Source organism: Rhincodon typus, chromosome 2 (assembly GCF_021869965.1).
Source record: "Rhincodon typus isolate 14 chromosome 2, sRhiTyp1.1, whole genome shotgun sequence".
NCBI classification, from domain to species: domain Eukaryota; kingdom Metazoa; phylum Chordata; class Chondrichthyes; order Orectolobiformes; family Rhincodontidae; genus Rhincodon; species Rhincodon typus.
In genome coordinates this window covers 83,025,386-83,039,470 of record NC_063333.1, presented here as the reverse complement: position 1 = coordinate 83,039,470, position 14,085 = coordinate 83,025,386, and the positions used below count along the sequence as shown (strand labels likewise).

Here is a 14,085-nt window from a genome sequence, read left to right as displayed (position 1 = left end):
GAAACGTCAGCCTTCCTGCTCCTCTGATGCTGCTTGGCCTGCTGTGTTCATCCAGCTCTACACCTAAATATTCTCTGAACTCGTTGCAAATCTTCTGGCAAAGTCACAGGAGTGGCTCCCATGGAAATTAGACCCTCGTGTATATATACCTAAACCATCAGCAGATAACATTGGAAATACACAGCAAGTCCAATTAGCATCTTGAACAAGACAATGCAGCTTAATGTTTCAGATGGAGAACCTTTGACTTCTAACCTGTCCTTTTGCAAATGCTTAACAGACTTGTCATTTATTTCCAATTATTTTTACATTTCCACTATTTACATGTTTTTCTTTTAATCTCTAATGTATGTTTGTGCATCTGAATTTTTGCATTCTTGAGGTGGGAATTGGGAAAGGGAAAGAGGTTGATCAGTGAAGAAAAGAGAATGACATGTTTCACACTGATACAGATGGGGATTAAATTGCATCCAAGGGATTTAATGAACAGTGTATTCATTATTTGATGCAATGAGTAAACCAAAGCCAACAATTGCATTTATTCACAGCCCTTTATGATAATGCCAAACTTTAAAATGATAAGTTATGTAATTTTAAAATGTGAAGTTTTAAATTTTTTTAATAACAGCTACTGGCTGCTGGCTTTGATGTTCTAACTGTAAGTGATGTATATTTTAACCACTTTGCTGCAGAAGTCATAAAAGTTCACTCAAAATGTAATGACGTGTTGTAAACTTAATAAAAATTTAAATCCTTAAAAATCCATTTTTATCTGTTTCTGTGTTATTACCACAAACTTTAAAACAACATTCAAACTGCACTGTTATCATTTTCAACAAAATGTAAATTTTGAAAGTTTTGTCAAATTATTTTAAAATTATATGCAATGGTCAGGGTGAACATGGAAGATTTTGCAATTTTTTTTAATGAGAAATATAAAATAAGTTTATGGATTTATTAAGCTGATGTTGTGCCTCAAAGTCTTCTGCTGATCCCTTAGCTGGACTGGGTTCATATCTGTCCCCCTTAGGAATTGAGAACACTCAGTGAGCTGTGAAAAATAAAAGCCAATGTACACTGTACTTACAATTGATTACTATCTCATTAAGTCCCTATTCCATTTGGACAAGGAACATCCTTTTCGGTAAAGGTCTTCAACAGAATGTAAGATCTGATCCCAAAATATGCAATGGTCTTAATTAATCTGTATCTGAGTAACAATTATCTTGTCTAACAGATATTGTATGTTGGACAGGTTGAAAAGACAGCTACATGTTCTTTCCTGAATCTTATTTTACCCAGCATTTATACGGAAAAACATGCAAGCAAAGGGGCACTACAAATCATCTTTCCTCCTCTTTCTTTGTCTCTTTCTGTGGAGTGGCCTCCAAACAAGAACAATGTAAAGAATTTCTGAATGGCATTTATCCCTCTATTAAATTGTCCATACAATGAAGTAACCCTGTTAAGTCATAACTGTGAGTAAGGAAAATAGCTCTCTCACACTGAGAATGCATAACAGCACTGACAGTCATTCACATTCACCTATCCTGTCCAATCACTGAGTAGACATGGAGGTCATTGGGTCACTGGTAGACAGAGACCATCCTATTTACAGGAGAGAAGGCTGTCACATTGAAAAAGTAGCATATCAAGAAGGCCTACAGGATAATGGGTATCACCTTAAGGCCATGTCAACAAAGATTTTCCAAACCTGTTAAATAATTGTTTTCTCTTGCCTGATAATGAATCTTTCTGTAAATATGCTACAAATAATCCTGGTAAACTACTGAAAGCTAAGTTTTAGCGCATTAGTGAAATCTTTGTTTGCAGGAATTCAGTTTAGCAAACAAAGTCAACTCTGTCAATCTTCATGAAATGATTTATCCCAATACAGCAGGAACCTTTTTTTAAGATACATAATCCTTACACGTGTACAAATCCTGATAAAACTACAAAAACAATAAAATTATGTCAGCATTATTAAAGATTTGATAAAATCTCAGTAACCTTGGTGAAGGTCCCATGAGGTGGAAATGTTAGAAGCGGTGGTATGGTTGCAAGTACCATAGTCTTCTCTAATGAAAATAAGACTAAGTGAACATAAGGACACGGACTCCGAATCTTGCAGGGACAAACTGTGGGAGTAATATGTCGGAGAGAAAGAGAAGGAGGGACAGACTTGGCAGAATGTAATGGACCCCGGGAACCTTGACTGTACCTGATAAATTCAAATGATTCCCTAAATCTGAGGAATGAAGTTTCATTAAGTATTGTGGTCACAGAATTGCACCCCTGGAGCAGGTTACTTGGACTCCAGAAAGCTGCTGTGGTTAAACCGGAAGACCATTCATACCATGGGATCAGGTTTCACATTTCTGCTACTGTAACCCCATCCAGACCCTCTCCTATTCGTTATGGGGGGCAGGTAGGAGGGTGTGCGGATGTTAAGATTATCCACGCAGAAACATAAACTGAGCAGATGCCTTATTTAGATAAGCAGACCTAAGAATTTGGGTCTACCCTAATTTGAGTTTAACACACACTTTTAGAGATTTGTGAAGAAAAATATGTACAGGAATCAGGTGAGGTAAAACACAAACACTTTTAGTATTAAATCATGACTAGAATAAAATGGATTTCTGTAATTGAAGAATACAATATAGTACTATTCATAGCTCCAATTCCCAGTAAGGATGTATTCTGAATATAAATTTGAACGTGACTATATTTTTTGGGCCAAGATTTTCCTTTTCAATAAATAAGTGGAGTTGGTATGTATATGGGAGATTTTGATCTTTTTCTCTATATTGTGTATGTGTATCATCATTTTGAATTTAATAAGCCAAATATTTGAATGTTTTGTTTGCATTAGGCTTCATTAGTTGAAAGAAAACTTCTGAAATATATGTGTTTCTTGTTTGGATTTTGGAATGTTATTTCTGTGTAACCTATCAGACTTATTTGATGCGTATTGCAGCCTGATGGGTAAGCCTTCAATGTATCCCTTGAATAAAAACAAAGTGTTGGAGAAACTCAAGTCTGGCAGCATCTGTGGACAGAGAAACAGAGTTAATGTTTCGAGGTAAGAGTTAAGACTGTCCTTCAGAAGAAGAGTCCATATTAGTCTTGAAATGGTAACTCTATTTCTCCCTCCATATATTGCCAGACGTGAGTTTCTTCTGCACTTTCTGCTTTTTCTTATTTCAGATTTCTAGCATCTGCAATGTTTTGCTTTTTTTTGAAGGTATCTTATAAGACTTGGTTTAGTTGGTGTTATCATTTTCTGTTGGTAGAGAAATATATCTCATTGAGGCTTCTGTTTGCATGGCAGTCAGGCAGATCTATGAAGATGGTTCATGTATTTCCATTGACTTTCTCGAATACCTGAAGTTCCCTCTACCAACTTCTCACTTTTTTGTTTCCCACTGAATGTAAATGTAGTCCGACAATATTTGAGGCCACTCAACTCTGACTTCAAAAATAATTTAGATGCTCTTTAGTAGACACAACCTATCCAAAACACCATCATCATATCAAAATTATTAAAAACAATGAACTAGTTAGAATGTTCCAAATATAGTGTTACAGGTTGATCTGTAATTTCACAAGATCTATTAATTGAGATTTCTTCATGAAGAATTTTGCGAGAGCACTAACTATAGAATTGTAAGTTTCTGTTTTAGTTTTCCTTCTTGGAAGGTACAATCTCTTCTCTTTATTCCATTGGAACATTTATCCAATGCATTCTAATACTGCAACCCTAATTTCATTGACCTGGAAGAACTTTGCTTATATTAGGAAGCACAAAAAACAGTGCTATTTGAAATGTAAATTTAAATAATGCATGAACAAATGAATAAATATATAAATGTATAAATTTAATGAAGTTTTATCTACCACTGCAGCAAAGTGGGAAATCCTCATTTCAGCAGATTCAAAATTATTTTTCTCTTCCATTGGGTCATTTTTGTTTTTTAGTATGCAACATGCCTACTATGAATGGAGAAGTCCACTATTCTTGTCTTTGTTCCTTTGCTATTCTCTTACTGTAGGAGTTGTCTATGACACCATCATGCTTAAACACCAGTGCATCTGCGGTAACCACAGCATTCACCCTGAACATCCTGGAAGAATACAAAGCATCTGGTCAAGGTTGCAGGAAGCAGGATTGCTCAGCATTTGTGAGGTGAGTTTGGTATACAAATAATCACTAATTTTCACGTTGTGAAGCTGTGATCTCAAACTATAGACTAGTTGACATAAATTTGTAAAATTCTTGAATATTTTTCACAGATCAAACATTTCAAGAGTTAAGTGATGAAACTTTCTGGCAAAGCCTGCAATCACTTGATATTATTTGCATTGACATGCAATATCCACTGAATGTTAATGTTCCATGGATCTTAAAGGAGATGCTCAAGATATTTAACTATATGTTTTACTTAATAGTAGATTGCTAACAATCTTTTTTTTTAACACTTACAGAAAGCCAGTGTTGCATTTATATTTTGAGTCTCCATTAAGTGAATCTTTCGAATGTAATTCATAAAGATTGTGTTAACCATGAATCAGGATCTCAATTGTGAGTGCTGATGTGTTTTGTAGTCAAGGTACGTTTAAATTTATGCAGCATGGAACCAACATCACCAGATATTAAAAAGGTTGCTAATTAGAGTCTACAAGGATTTTCCTGGATGGAATTTATAAGAGAAAAAGCAAAGTAACTGCAACTCAAACAGCTGTTACTTAATGGAGAGGCCTTCCCACATGGAAGTGCCAACAGAACCTGGATTCTGGAAGCCCTGACCTCCACCATTTTTTACTGGAGTGCAAAATGAGGGCCATAGTAAATTTGCACATCGTTGGTTCCGGGAGGAAACTGCCTATATAAATCAATGCACAGATTAAGCCCGGGAGGAGCAGGGTTTGGAAAGCCAGGATAGCCTTGAGAGAGGCTCTGAAGAAGGCTCACTGGACCCAAAACGTTAATTCTGCTTTCTTTCCACAGATGCTGCCAGACCTGCTGAGTTTTTCCAGCAATTTCTGTTTTTTGTAGCCTTGAGAAAGATCAGGTAAACATTGTATTTTTTAAAATATAATGATAAATGTATGTAAAAAGTTTGTAAACTCATTGGAACTGACAAAGCTTTTGAGGAACTGCCAAGATGTCCAAGAGCTGTCAAAGCTACCAAAGATCTACCAAAACTTATTGGAACACTGACAAGGGGTCTAGTTCTCCAAGGCTTTAAAATTTTTTTTAGAAGTGTGGGTTTTTTTGAAAATGTAGTGATTTTTATACCCTTCTGTTGGCATAAACTTGAGGTTTACCATTATCAGATTGGAGTTGCATGACTGATTTGACATCCAAGCATTATCACAGAGGTGCCTGAGCAGTGAAAAATTGGATTGTCAGTTCCAAGTGCTTATAGAATAGCAATGTTCGTTGTTATAGAAAAGGAATAAGTAATTAAGTTAAATATTTGTTTTCATAAGAAATTATTTTTCGGAATTTGATTGGGTTTTTATTCATCAAGGGGGGATATTTCAAATAATATGGTGTCATGAATGGACCAATTACTTTTTGTCACCATGGGTCCTGAGGTTTGACCATGATGGACAAAAGAGGAACTGGCAGAAAGGAATCAAGGAAAAGTGGGGTTGGTTTGGGGTCATGGATTGGCATGAATTAGTAATAAGTTGGCTGAGTGACTATAAAGGCTCGTGGAAATGAATGGGAGACATAGGCTGACAAAGATGTTTTAAGGAGCCGAGGGGAACGATAGGGGGCGTTGAGTGGCATGGGTGTATGAGAGACCAAAGCAGGTAGGTAGTGTGTCATTGAGTGGTATGGAGGGAAAGAGTGGCTGTGAGGGTGATTGGCATGAAATCTGTAAAGGGCCATTGAAGGTGAAAGGATAACCTGATGGGAGTCATTCGGATGAATGGTGACATGACATGGCATAGTTTGGCATGGATGGACATTGGGACAGTGTGAGAGGTGAGAGTGGGTGAGAATTGGAGAGTTGAGTTTTATTTTATCTTTATCATTTTTTAATAACTCTTGTGCTCCAAGGCAGTCACATTTCTATACTGGCAGCATCAGTTCTTACTCGCGGTCACTTGACTGGACACCCAGGGAACCCTGCTACCCCAAAACAAAATTCTGTGTTTCCAGCCTACAATTGATTACTGTACTTTATACAGTTTGGCCAGTAATATTGCCAAAATAATTAGGTTTATTTTAACTTTGTTTTATAATTTGCGATATTAATTACAAACACTTTCACAAAAATAAGAATTCTGATCCTGTATTTTTTTTTCCGTGTGTATGATTTGACTATGTAAGTGACTGTTTAATGTGATAAATACTGACCATGTCAGACGATCTTCAAACCATTCATACACTATAGTCCTGGTCCATAAATCCGTTGGTTATGAATCTGTAATGGAAATGTCTTACTGCTTGGATGAAAATATTCAAGAATTTTAATGTTTGTCTCTACTGACAATATCCTTGCCATAGACGACGTTGGTAGTCGCCCAGTTCATTCAGATAGACGATCGTTCTTGTTTTCAGTTTTTCAATTTGACATTTTGTCAGTTGGTGTATTTATAAATGTCTTTCTGATTGTAGTTAAGAAACTCACCATTTTGCTCCTAAAGCTGATTGCAACATGTGGTGCACCCATAGCATGCACCCAAATGTGAAATGCAGACGCTCACTGAATGTGAAGCCTCTGGTCCCATGCCCCTCAAATCAGTGAACTGTAGATTCCAACTCAGTGTCTCAATGTAACTCACTCATTGGAACCCAGGAAAATATGTATGGTTCTGGCATGGACCTCGCACAGAGACAATTTCTAGAGGTGAGATGAATAGGAATGGAAAGGGAGCAAATGATAGCTGACACAGGCCTGATTTAGAGACAGGAGGTACTTTTTTTGTCTCCTACACGAAAATGAACGTAATTTTTAAAATAAAATTTTGCCCCTTCTCTGATGCCCAGCACTGATCAATTGAAGAACAACCCAGAAGAACTAAGTGAACCATGGGTTTTTCTGTTAAGCTGCTGATGTTCATACTTTAGGGACGTATCACTTGATTTAGGCTCTAGGCCAGCGTATTGGAATTCACTGTCTGTCAATTTGGCAGCTGATGCACTTTCAGGAGAGATTATTCCCAGAAATAAAAAAAAAGAACTGGGAGAAGGCCAACTTCAATTGGTGAGAACAGATCTGGCCGAGATAAATTGGCCTCAACGATTAGCAGGAAAATCTATATAGGAACAATGGTTTTTTTAAAAAAAGAGAGATCATTCGGGTGCAGTCAAAATATGTTTCCACAAGAGGGAAATGTTTAAAAAAAAAAGTCAAGAGCTTCCTGGCAAACTAGATTAAATATTAAACGAAGTAGAAAAAGGGTGCATGTAACAGAAATTGCAAAGAAAAATGAGACTGTACCTTACTGTTGATTGTAGAGATTGTAATGAAAGTAGCCAGATGGACCTGATAGAATATGAGTTCCCTGAATGGGATTGTTAATCTGGTTCAGTCAGGGAGCCCTGGTTGACAGACATAAACAGGAGTGTCAGACGTTCTGCTACTCTGAGAGCTGGCTCTGAGGGAGATGGATCAGTGTCAAGGAGGGTGACTTGGTGATGGGTTATTGGCCTTTGTGAAATTATTTCATTGATAATTCAGGCAGGACTATGTGAGACACATTTGACAATACTAAGAAAAATGTGACTATGAAATTGGCAGTGACCATAAACTACCAATCGAACATAGATACATGGATGTTGCAGGAGATTGGATAATTGCAAATGTTATAGCTTTATCCAGTAAATCACAGAATCACTACAGTGTGGAAGCTGGCCATTCAGCCCCACACTGACCCTCCAAACAGCATCCCACCCAGATCCACCCCTCCCCACCTTATTCCTGTAACCCTGCATTTCCCATGGCTACTCCACCTAACCTGTACATCATTAGACTATGAGAAGAAACCAGAGCACCCAAAGGAAACCCACGCAGACACATGTGCAAACTCCATTCTGATAGTCACCCGAGGATGGAATCAAACCCGGGTCCCTGGCACTGTGAGGCAGCAGTGCTAACCACTGATTTAAGTACGATACTAGCAACTATAGGCTGGTTAGTTTAAACACAGTCATGGAAAAGCTTTTACAAATAATAATTTAGGCCAGAATTAACAGTCACTCGGAGATATGTGGATTAATTTAGGGAAGCTAGTTTGAATTTGTTAATGGCAAATAGTATTTTACTAAAGTGGCTGATCTTTTTAACAAGGTAATGAAGAAGGCTGAATGATGGTAAGTGATGTATATGGGTTTTCAAAAGATCACCGATAAAATAGCACAGAACAGACTTGTCAGCAAAGTTAGAGCACATAGAATAAAAGTGATTGCATCAGTGACAAGCAATAGAATGGTGTATAGTTAATTTTCAGAATAGAGAAAGGTAGATACAGGCATTTTTCAAATCTTTCTCTTAAGACCACTGCTTTTCTTAACTGCATATTAATGAGCATGTCTTTATTAGAGTGCAACTGTAAAATTTGCAGAATACACAAACTTGAAAATATTGTGAACTATGAGCATAGTGATAAACTTCAAGAGGACATAGACCAGCTGGTGGAACAGGTGAAAAATTGACAGATGATATTTAATGCATGGTAGTATGTGGTGAATCATTTTTTTTTAGGAGGAATAACGAAAGGCAACATAAATAAAAGATACAACTCTAAAGTGATTGAAGAGCAGAAGATTTTGAGCATAAATTGTTGAATGTGGTAGGGCAGCTTGAGGAACTGTTCATAATGTATGGGATCCTAGGCTTTATAAATACGGACATACAAAAGCAAGGAAGCTATGAAAAATGTATACGAGCCCCAGTTCAGCTTCAGTTGAAGAATTGTGCCTAGTTTTGGGCAGTTCATCTTAAGAGATGCATTAGAGAGGCTACACAAAGAGAAGTGAAAATGGCTCCAGAGATGGGAAATGTCAGATATGTGAATAGATTGGAGAAGTTGGAATTGTCTTCCTTGGAGAAAATAAATTTAAATGAAGATTAGATACAGGTGTTCATAATGATGAGGGATCTGGACTAAGTGCATAGGGTAAAGCTGTTTGTGTGTGAAGATGATTCAACAGCCCAAGACCATCAATTTAAGGTGACTAGCTAAGAAGCAATGGTGACATGAGGAAGATGTTTTTTCAAGCAGTATGGGGTTAGGATCTGGAATGTACTACCTCAGGTAATGGTGGAGTTAGATTCAATAACCGCTTTTGAAGGAGCATTGGAGAATTATTTGAAGAGAAAACATTTGTGGGGCTAGAGAGAACAGGCATGAGAGTGAACTAGATGATTTGCCTTTGCTGACAGCTGGCACAGGCACAATGGGCCAAATGGTCTCATTGTGTGCTCTAACTATTCTATGATTCACTGACTCTTCATTTGTTTCCCCACTTTGGTATTCAGAAATAATGGTGTAAGGGAGCTCATTTTTCTATTCAGTGTCTTCACCAAAAAGGATTTTTGTGTCACCATGTTTTGCTTCTCTCTCTCTCTCAGTCAGAATTGGGATACGTTCAACAGGTTTCTATCGGGTATTACCAAGTTGATACAACAGAGCTTAATTTCAAAATACGATTATGACTCAAATGGGATAAAATTTAACTTATTGCGCTTGTTGAGATGCTACCAGAATTGGTAAAAGTATTGGTTTCACACCATTTTTGATTGTATCCTCTATTGAATTCAGTGGTGAATGATAGTGGGCAACATTTAAGTCAAGTAAAATAAAATGAAGAATTGCGGATGCTGGAAATCTGAAAACAAAGGCAGTAATTGCTGTAGAAACTCAACAGGCCTAGCAGCAAGTGTGAAGAAAAAGCAGAGTTAACATTTTAAATGGTTCATTGGACTTGAAATTTTAACTCTGCTTTCTCTCCTCAGATGCTACCATGCCTGCTAAGTTTCTCCAGCAATTTCTATTTTTATTTAAAACAAGTGATCTGGCTTGACCCTGGGAATTTCCTGCTGAGCACATTACATGAGAATTTTGTATCCGTATATAACTTCTGTGTTATTCAGTTTGGTTACTCTGTTAAAAGTAGAAGACATGCAAAATCTCTACCATCTGGTTATTATGATGAGCAATATGTTGGAATGCAATGAGAACCTAACACTGTGATTTGCTATAAAATTGTGGACGTATTTTGGGATAACAAATTAATATGTACGTTTAATCACATTCTCCATAAGAGTAACAATTGTTTATAAGGTTGTGCGGGTTGCTGAGTGAATGGATGTTTTGCTGTTTTATTCCTTTAGCAAATCCGAGGTCGAAAAGCCACTTTGGAGGAAATACAGATGGTACACTCTGAATATCATTCACTGCTCTTTGGTACTAACCTCCTCAACAGACAAAAGCTGGACACAAGGAAGCTGCTAGGTTTGTAGAGCCTCGTTCTACAGACAGCACACATTCCATAATATTCATCAGTCATTGCTCGTGTCAGCCTAAAGCACTCAGCAAGGAGTGTAACAAATTGTCACTTGACTCAACATATTTATCAAAATTTAGGATTATTCTTTTATTGTCTGTTTCCATTTTAGAGTGGTGGTATTAGTTACAGTAAAATGTGTGCCAGTTCTTTTAAGGTAGAACCTGAACATTGAAGGTGGCTCTGTAGATATTCAGAACAATCTCAGCAGAGGGTCTCAGGAAAGTTGGCAGTGGGATGGAATGTATTTATGAGTCAAGGACTCTTTCCATTGCCATAAAAAAATTCCTGGCTTTTTTTTATAAGAAGTCTCCAATTGCCTCTTTAGGGATCATTTTAAAAACTACTCAATACCTGAATCAGTTGGATGGAGCATGCATCACTGAACCCTAGTAGCTCATCTCATGATCTTAATCAAGATAACAAGTGCCAGAGTGTCAAGAGAATGGGATGGTAAATAAACTGATGGCATTATCAGGTCATGCTATTGCATTTAGTCCAGCCAGCGTGAATTAAAATCATCTCCTAAAAGTACTGTGCAAATCTGTACTCAAGATGTTTGCTTTCCTTCAGCAGTGTGGGTAATGGCAAGAAAGTTGGGGAAATACTGTAAGAATTAAAAAATAAAACTCTCAACATTGAGAACAAAATTCCAAATTTCCATCTTAGGCTTTAAATGATGACTTCAGAATCTCGCTATGAAGTGGTGACTACTTTATTTCCATGCATTTATGTTTCATTATTGGCTAAGCTCACCTCATCTCTGTGCATCTCCCAATTCCCTTCTCTTCCCCTGAGAACCTAGACAATTCCCAAATTAAGAGTCTGAGTGATCATCTGGCAGCAGCAGCTCACCACTTGCTAATCCAGGCCGAAATCCAACTCTTCCTCCATCACAATGTCCCAGTATATTCCATGGATACGGTACTCCACTGCCCTTTGTCCAGCCAAGTTGGCATTAGCAAACCACCAGCATCACCACTAGATTACTGCCAGTCCAACTTTCACGCACTTCAGTCCTTCAGGACTTCACTGTGGAACTCAGGGAGACCTACAACTTTCATGCAGGGATACATATGCATCTTGTACATCGATATAAGATCCATCTTATGGCTCTGAACTTCATTTCTTAGCACTCACTTAGTTTACCTTAATTGGAGACTGTCAGCCTCTGTCTCTTGCATTTTTTTTAGCACTTTGGAAGAAGTGGCAGCTTATCAGTGTTTGGAGCACTAAACAATCAAGGGGACGGACATACTACATCGATGTCACACCCTCTGCATGTGCCAGTATCTTACATGATAAACACCCTGCATGTGCTTCAACCAAATGTATGAAAATGAAAGGTGACCAGTCCCTAGTGGGGACAAGAGGTGATATGGTCAGTCAAGAATGGCCCTTCAGTCAGGCAAGGGACTTGACCGATTGCAGTCTAGGGTTTGCACAATGGTGAGTTGTGCAAATGAGGTGTGAACAGTCTAGGATTACGGGTAGAACGGTCTGGGTGCTGTGAAGATGTCAGGCTGAGGGATGGGCTGTGTTTTCTTACAACGAGACAAAGCGAGAGCTTGAATATGATGAAAGTGAATGAAAGAGCATTTAGTGGTGAAGCAAATGTAGGAGAGGTGATAAGGTGTCACAGATGAGTGAGAAGTGATTACAGAGATTGAGAAGGGTTTGCGATTTGGGAGGATGAGGTGGGTGAGAGCCATTGAGTGGACATGATGTATGCAATAGTGAGAGTTGTTGTCCATGTGCTTTGGTGTGAGATAAATATGCGGTGACAGAGTTAGAGTGAGTGGTGGCCTTTTAAGTGTAAGTCAGGAGCGAGAGAGAGAATGGTGGCACTTACCGTTCTGAAATTTAGAAGACCATTAACATTCTTCCTGCACTGCTGTGTATAGTGCTTCACCTGGGATACTGTGCTGACCAAGGCTTCTATCTCTGCCCAGGCTATCTGAGTCTGGTGGTGCAGCCTACTTTGCTGGTCAGCATGAAAATGGATTGCCTTCACCACCCCATTCCCCAGCACTTCCAGGTCTCTGTCAGTGAAGTGTGGTGCCAGCCTTACATAGAACATAGAACGTTACAGCACAGTACAGGCCCTTCGGCCCTCAATATTGCACCGACCTGTGAAACCAATCTGAAGCCCATCTAACCTACACTATTCCATTATCATCCATATGTTTATCCAATGACCATTTAAATGCCCTTAAAGTTGGTGAGTCTACTACTGTTGCAGGCAGGGCATTCCACGCCCTTACTACTCTCTGAGTAAAGAACCTACCTCTGACATCTGTCCTATGTCTATCACCCCTCAATTTAAAGCTATGTCCCCTCGTGCTAGCCATCACCATCTGAGGAAAAAGGCTCTCACTGTCCACCCTATCTAATCCTCTGATCATCTTGTATGTCTCTATTAAGTCACCTCTTAACCTTCTTTTCTCTAACGAAAACAGCCTCAAGTCCCTCAGCCTTTCCTCATAAGACCTTCCCTCCATACCAGGCAACATCCCGGTAAATTTCCTCTGCACCCTTTCCAATGCTTCCACATCCTTCCTATAATGCGGCGACCAGAACTGTACGCAATATTCCAAGTGCGGCCGCACCAGAGTTCTGTACAGCTGCAACATGACCTCATGGCTCCGAAACTCAATCCCTTTACCAATAAAACCTAACACATCGTACGCTTTCTTAACAACCCTATCAACCTGGGTGGCAACTTTCAGAGATCGATGCACAAGGACACCGAGATCTCTCTGCTCATCCACACTACCAAGAATCTTACCATTAGCCCAGTACTCTGCATTCATGTTACTCCTTCCAAAGTGAATCACCTCACACTTTTCCGCATTAAACTCCATTTGCCACCTCTCAGCCCAGCTCTGCCTTGATTTCTAAGTCATGCCCTTGGTAGTATTACTGGAGCATCAGTGTGTGAGAAAATGCTTCGTCAAAAATAAGAAAAATTCTGCCCAATATTTTTGTTACTATATCACCACAACAATTCTGCAGTGAATGTATTAGATCAGTTGTAGAATATATTTCACTGCAGACTAAGATGTGTATTTTCACTTGTAACTCTTTCTTGGAAGTATACTTACTGTTTTATTTTACTACAAGTGATGCAAAAAGCAGGTAATTGAAGGAATATAAAGCAAAAAAAAGCATGAAATAATGCATGCCATGAGCAATTCTATTTAAAAGGATACAACCCAACTGGTTAACTAATGTCCTTCAGGGAAAGGAAGCTGCCACACTGACCCAGTTTGGCCTATGCATGACTCCAGCCGCACACGTATGGTTGATTCTTAATGCCCTTAGGGAAATCAATGATGGATAACAAATGCTGCCATGACTGCATTGCCCAGATTCCATAAACAAACAACATAAATTTTGTTGCAATTTGGTTAAATAATAAAGAATGAGAAACGCATATTTTATTATTTTATTTAAGAAACCTGGATGAGGGATCCAAGTACAAAGTGAAGAAAACTATCAAGGTTCAAAGGTATTGGTACCAGATTAAATCAATTAAGAACATATAAATGCCA

The 14,085-nt window shown here is 38.4% G+C and overlaps 1 protein-coding gene across 1 annotated transcript in view; it reads left to right on the top strand.

Moving 5' to 3' along the window:
- LOC109931812 (histone deacetylase 9-like) overlaps positions 1-14,085 on the top strand; it is a 948,406-nt gene that overhangs the window by 786,709 nt on the left and 147,612 nt on the right. The window contains exons 15-16 of the mRNA XM_048608478.1: positions 4,056-4,189; positions 10,359-10,479. Of these exons, the coding sequence (XP_048464435.1) occupies positions 4,056-4,189; positions 10,359-10,479 (255 nt within the window). The remainder of the gene's footprint in view (positions 1-4,055; positions 4,190-10,358; positions 10,480-14,085) is intronic.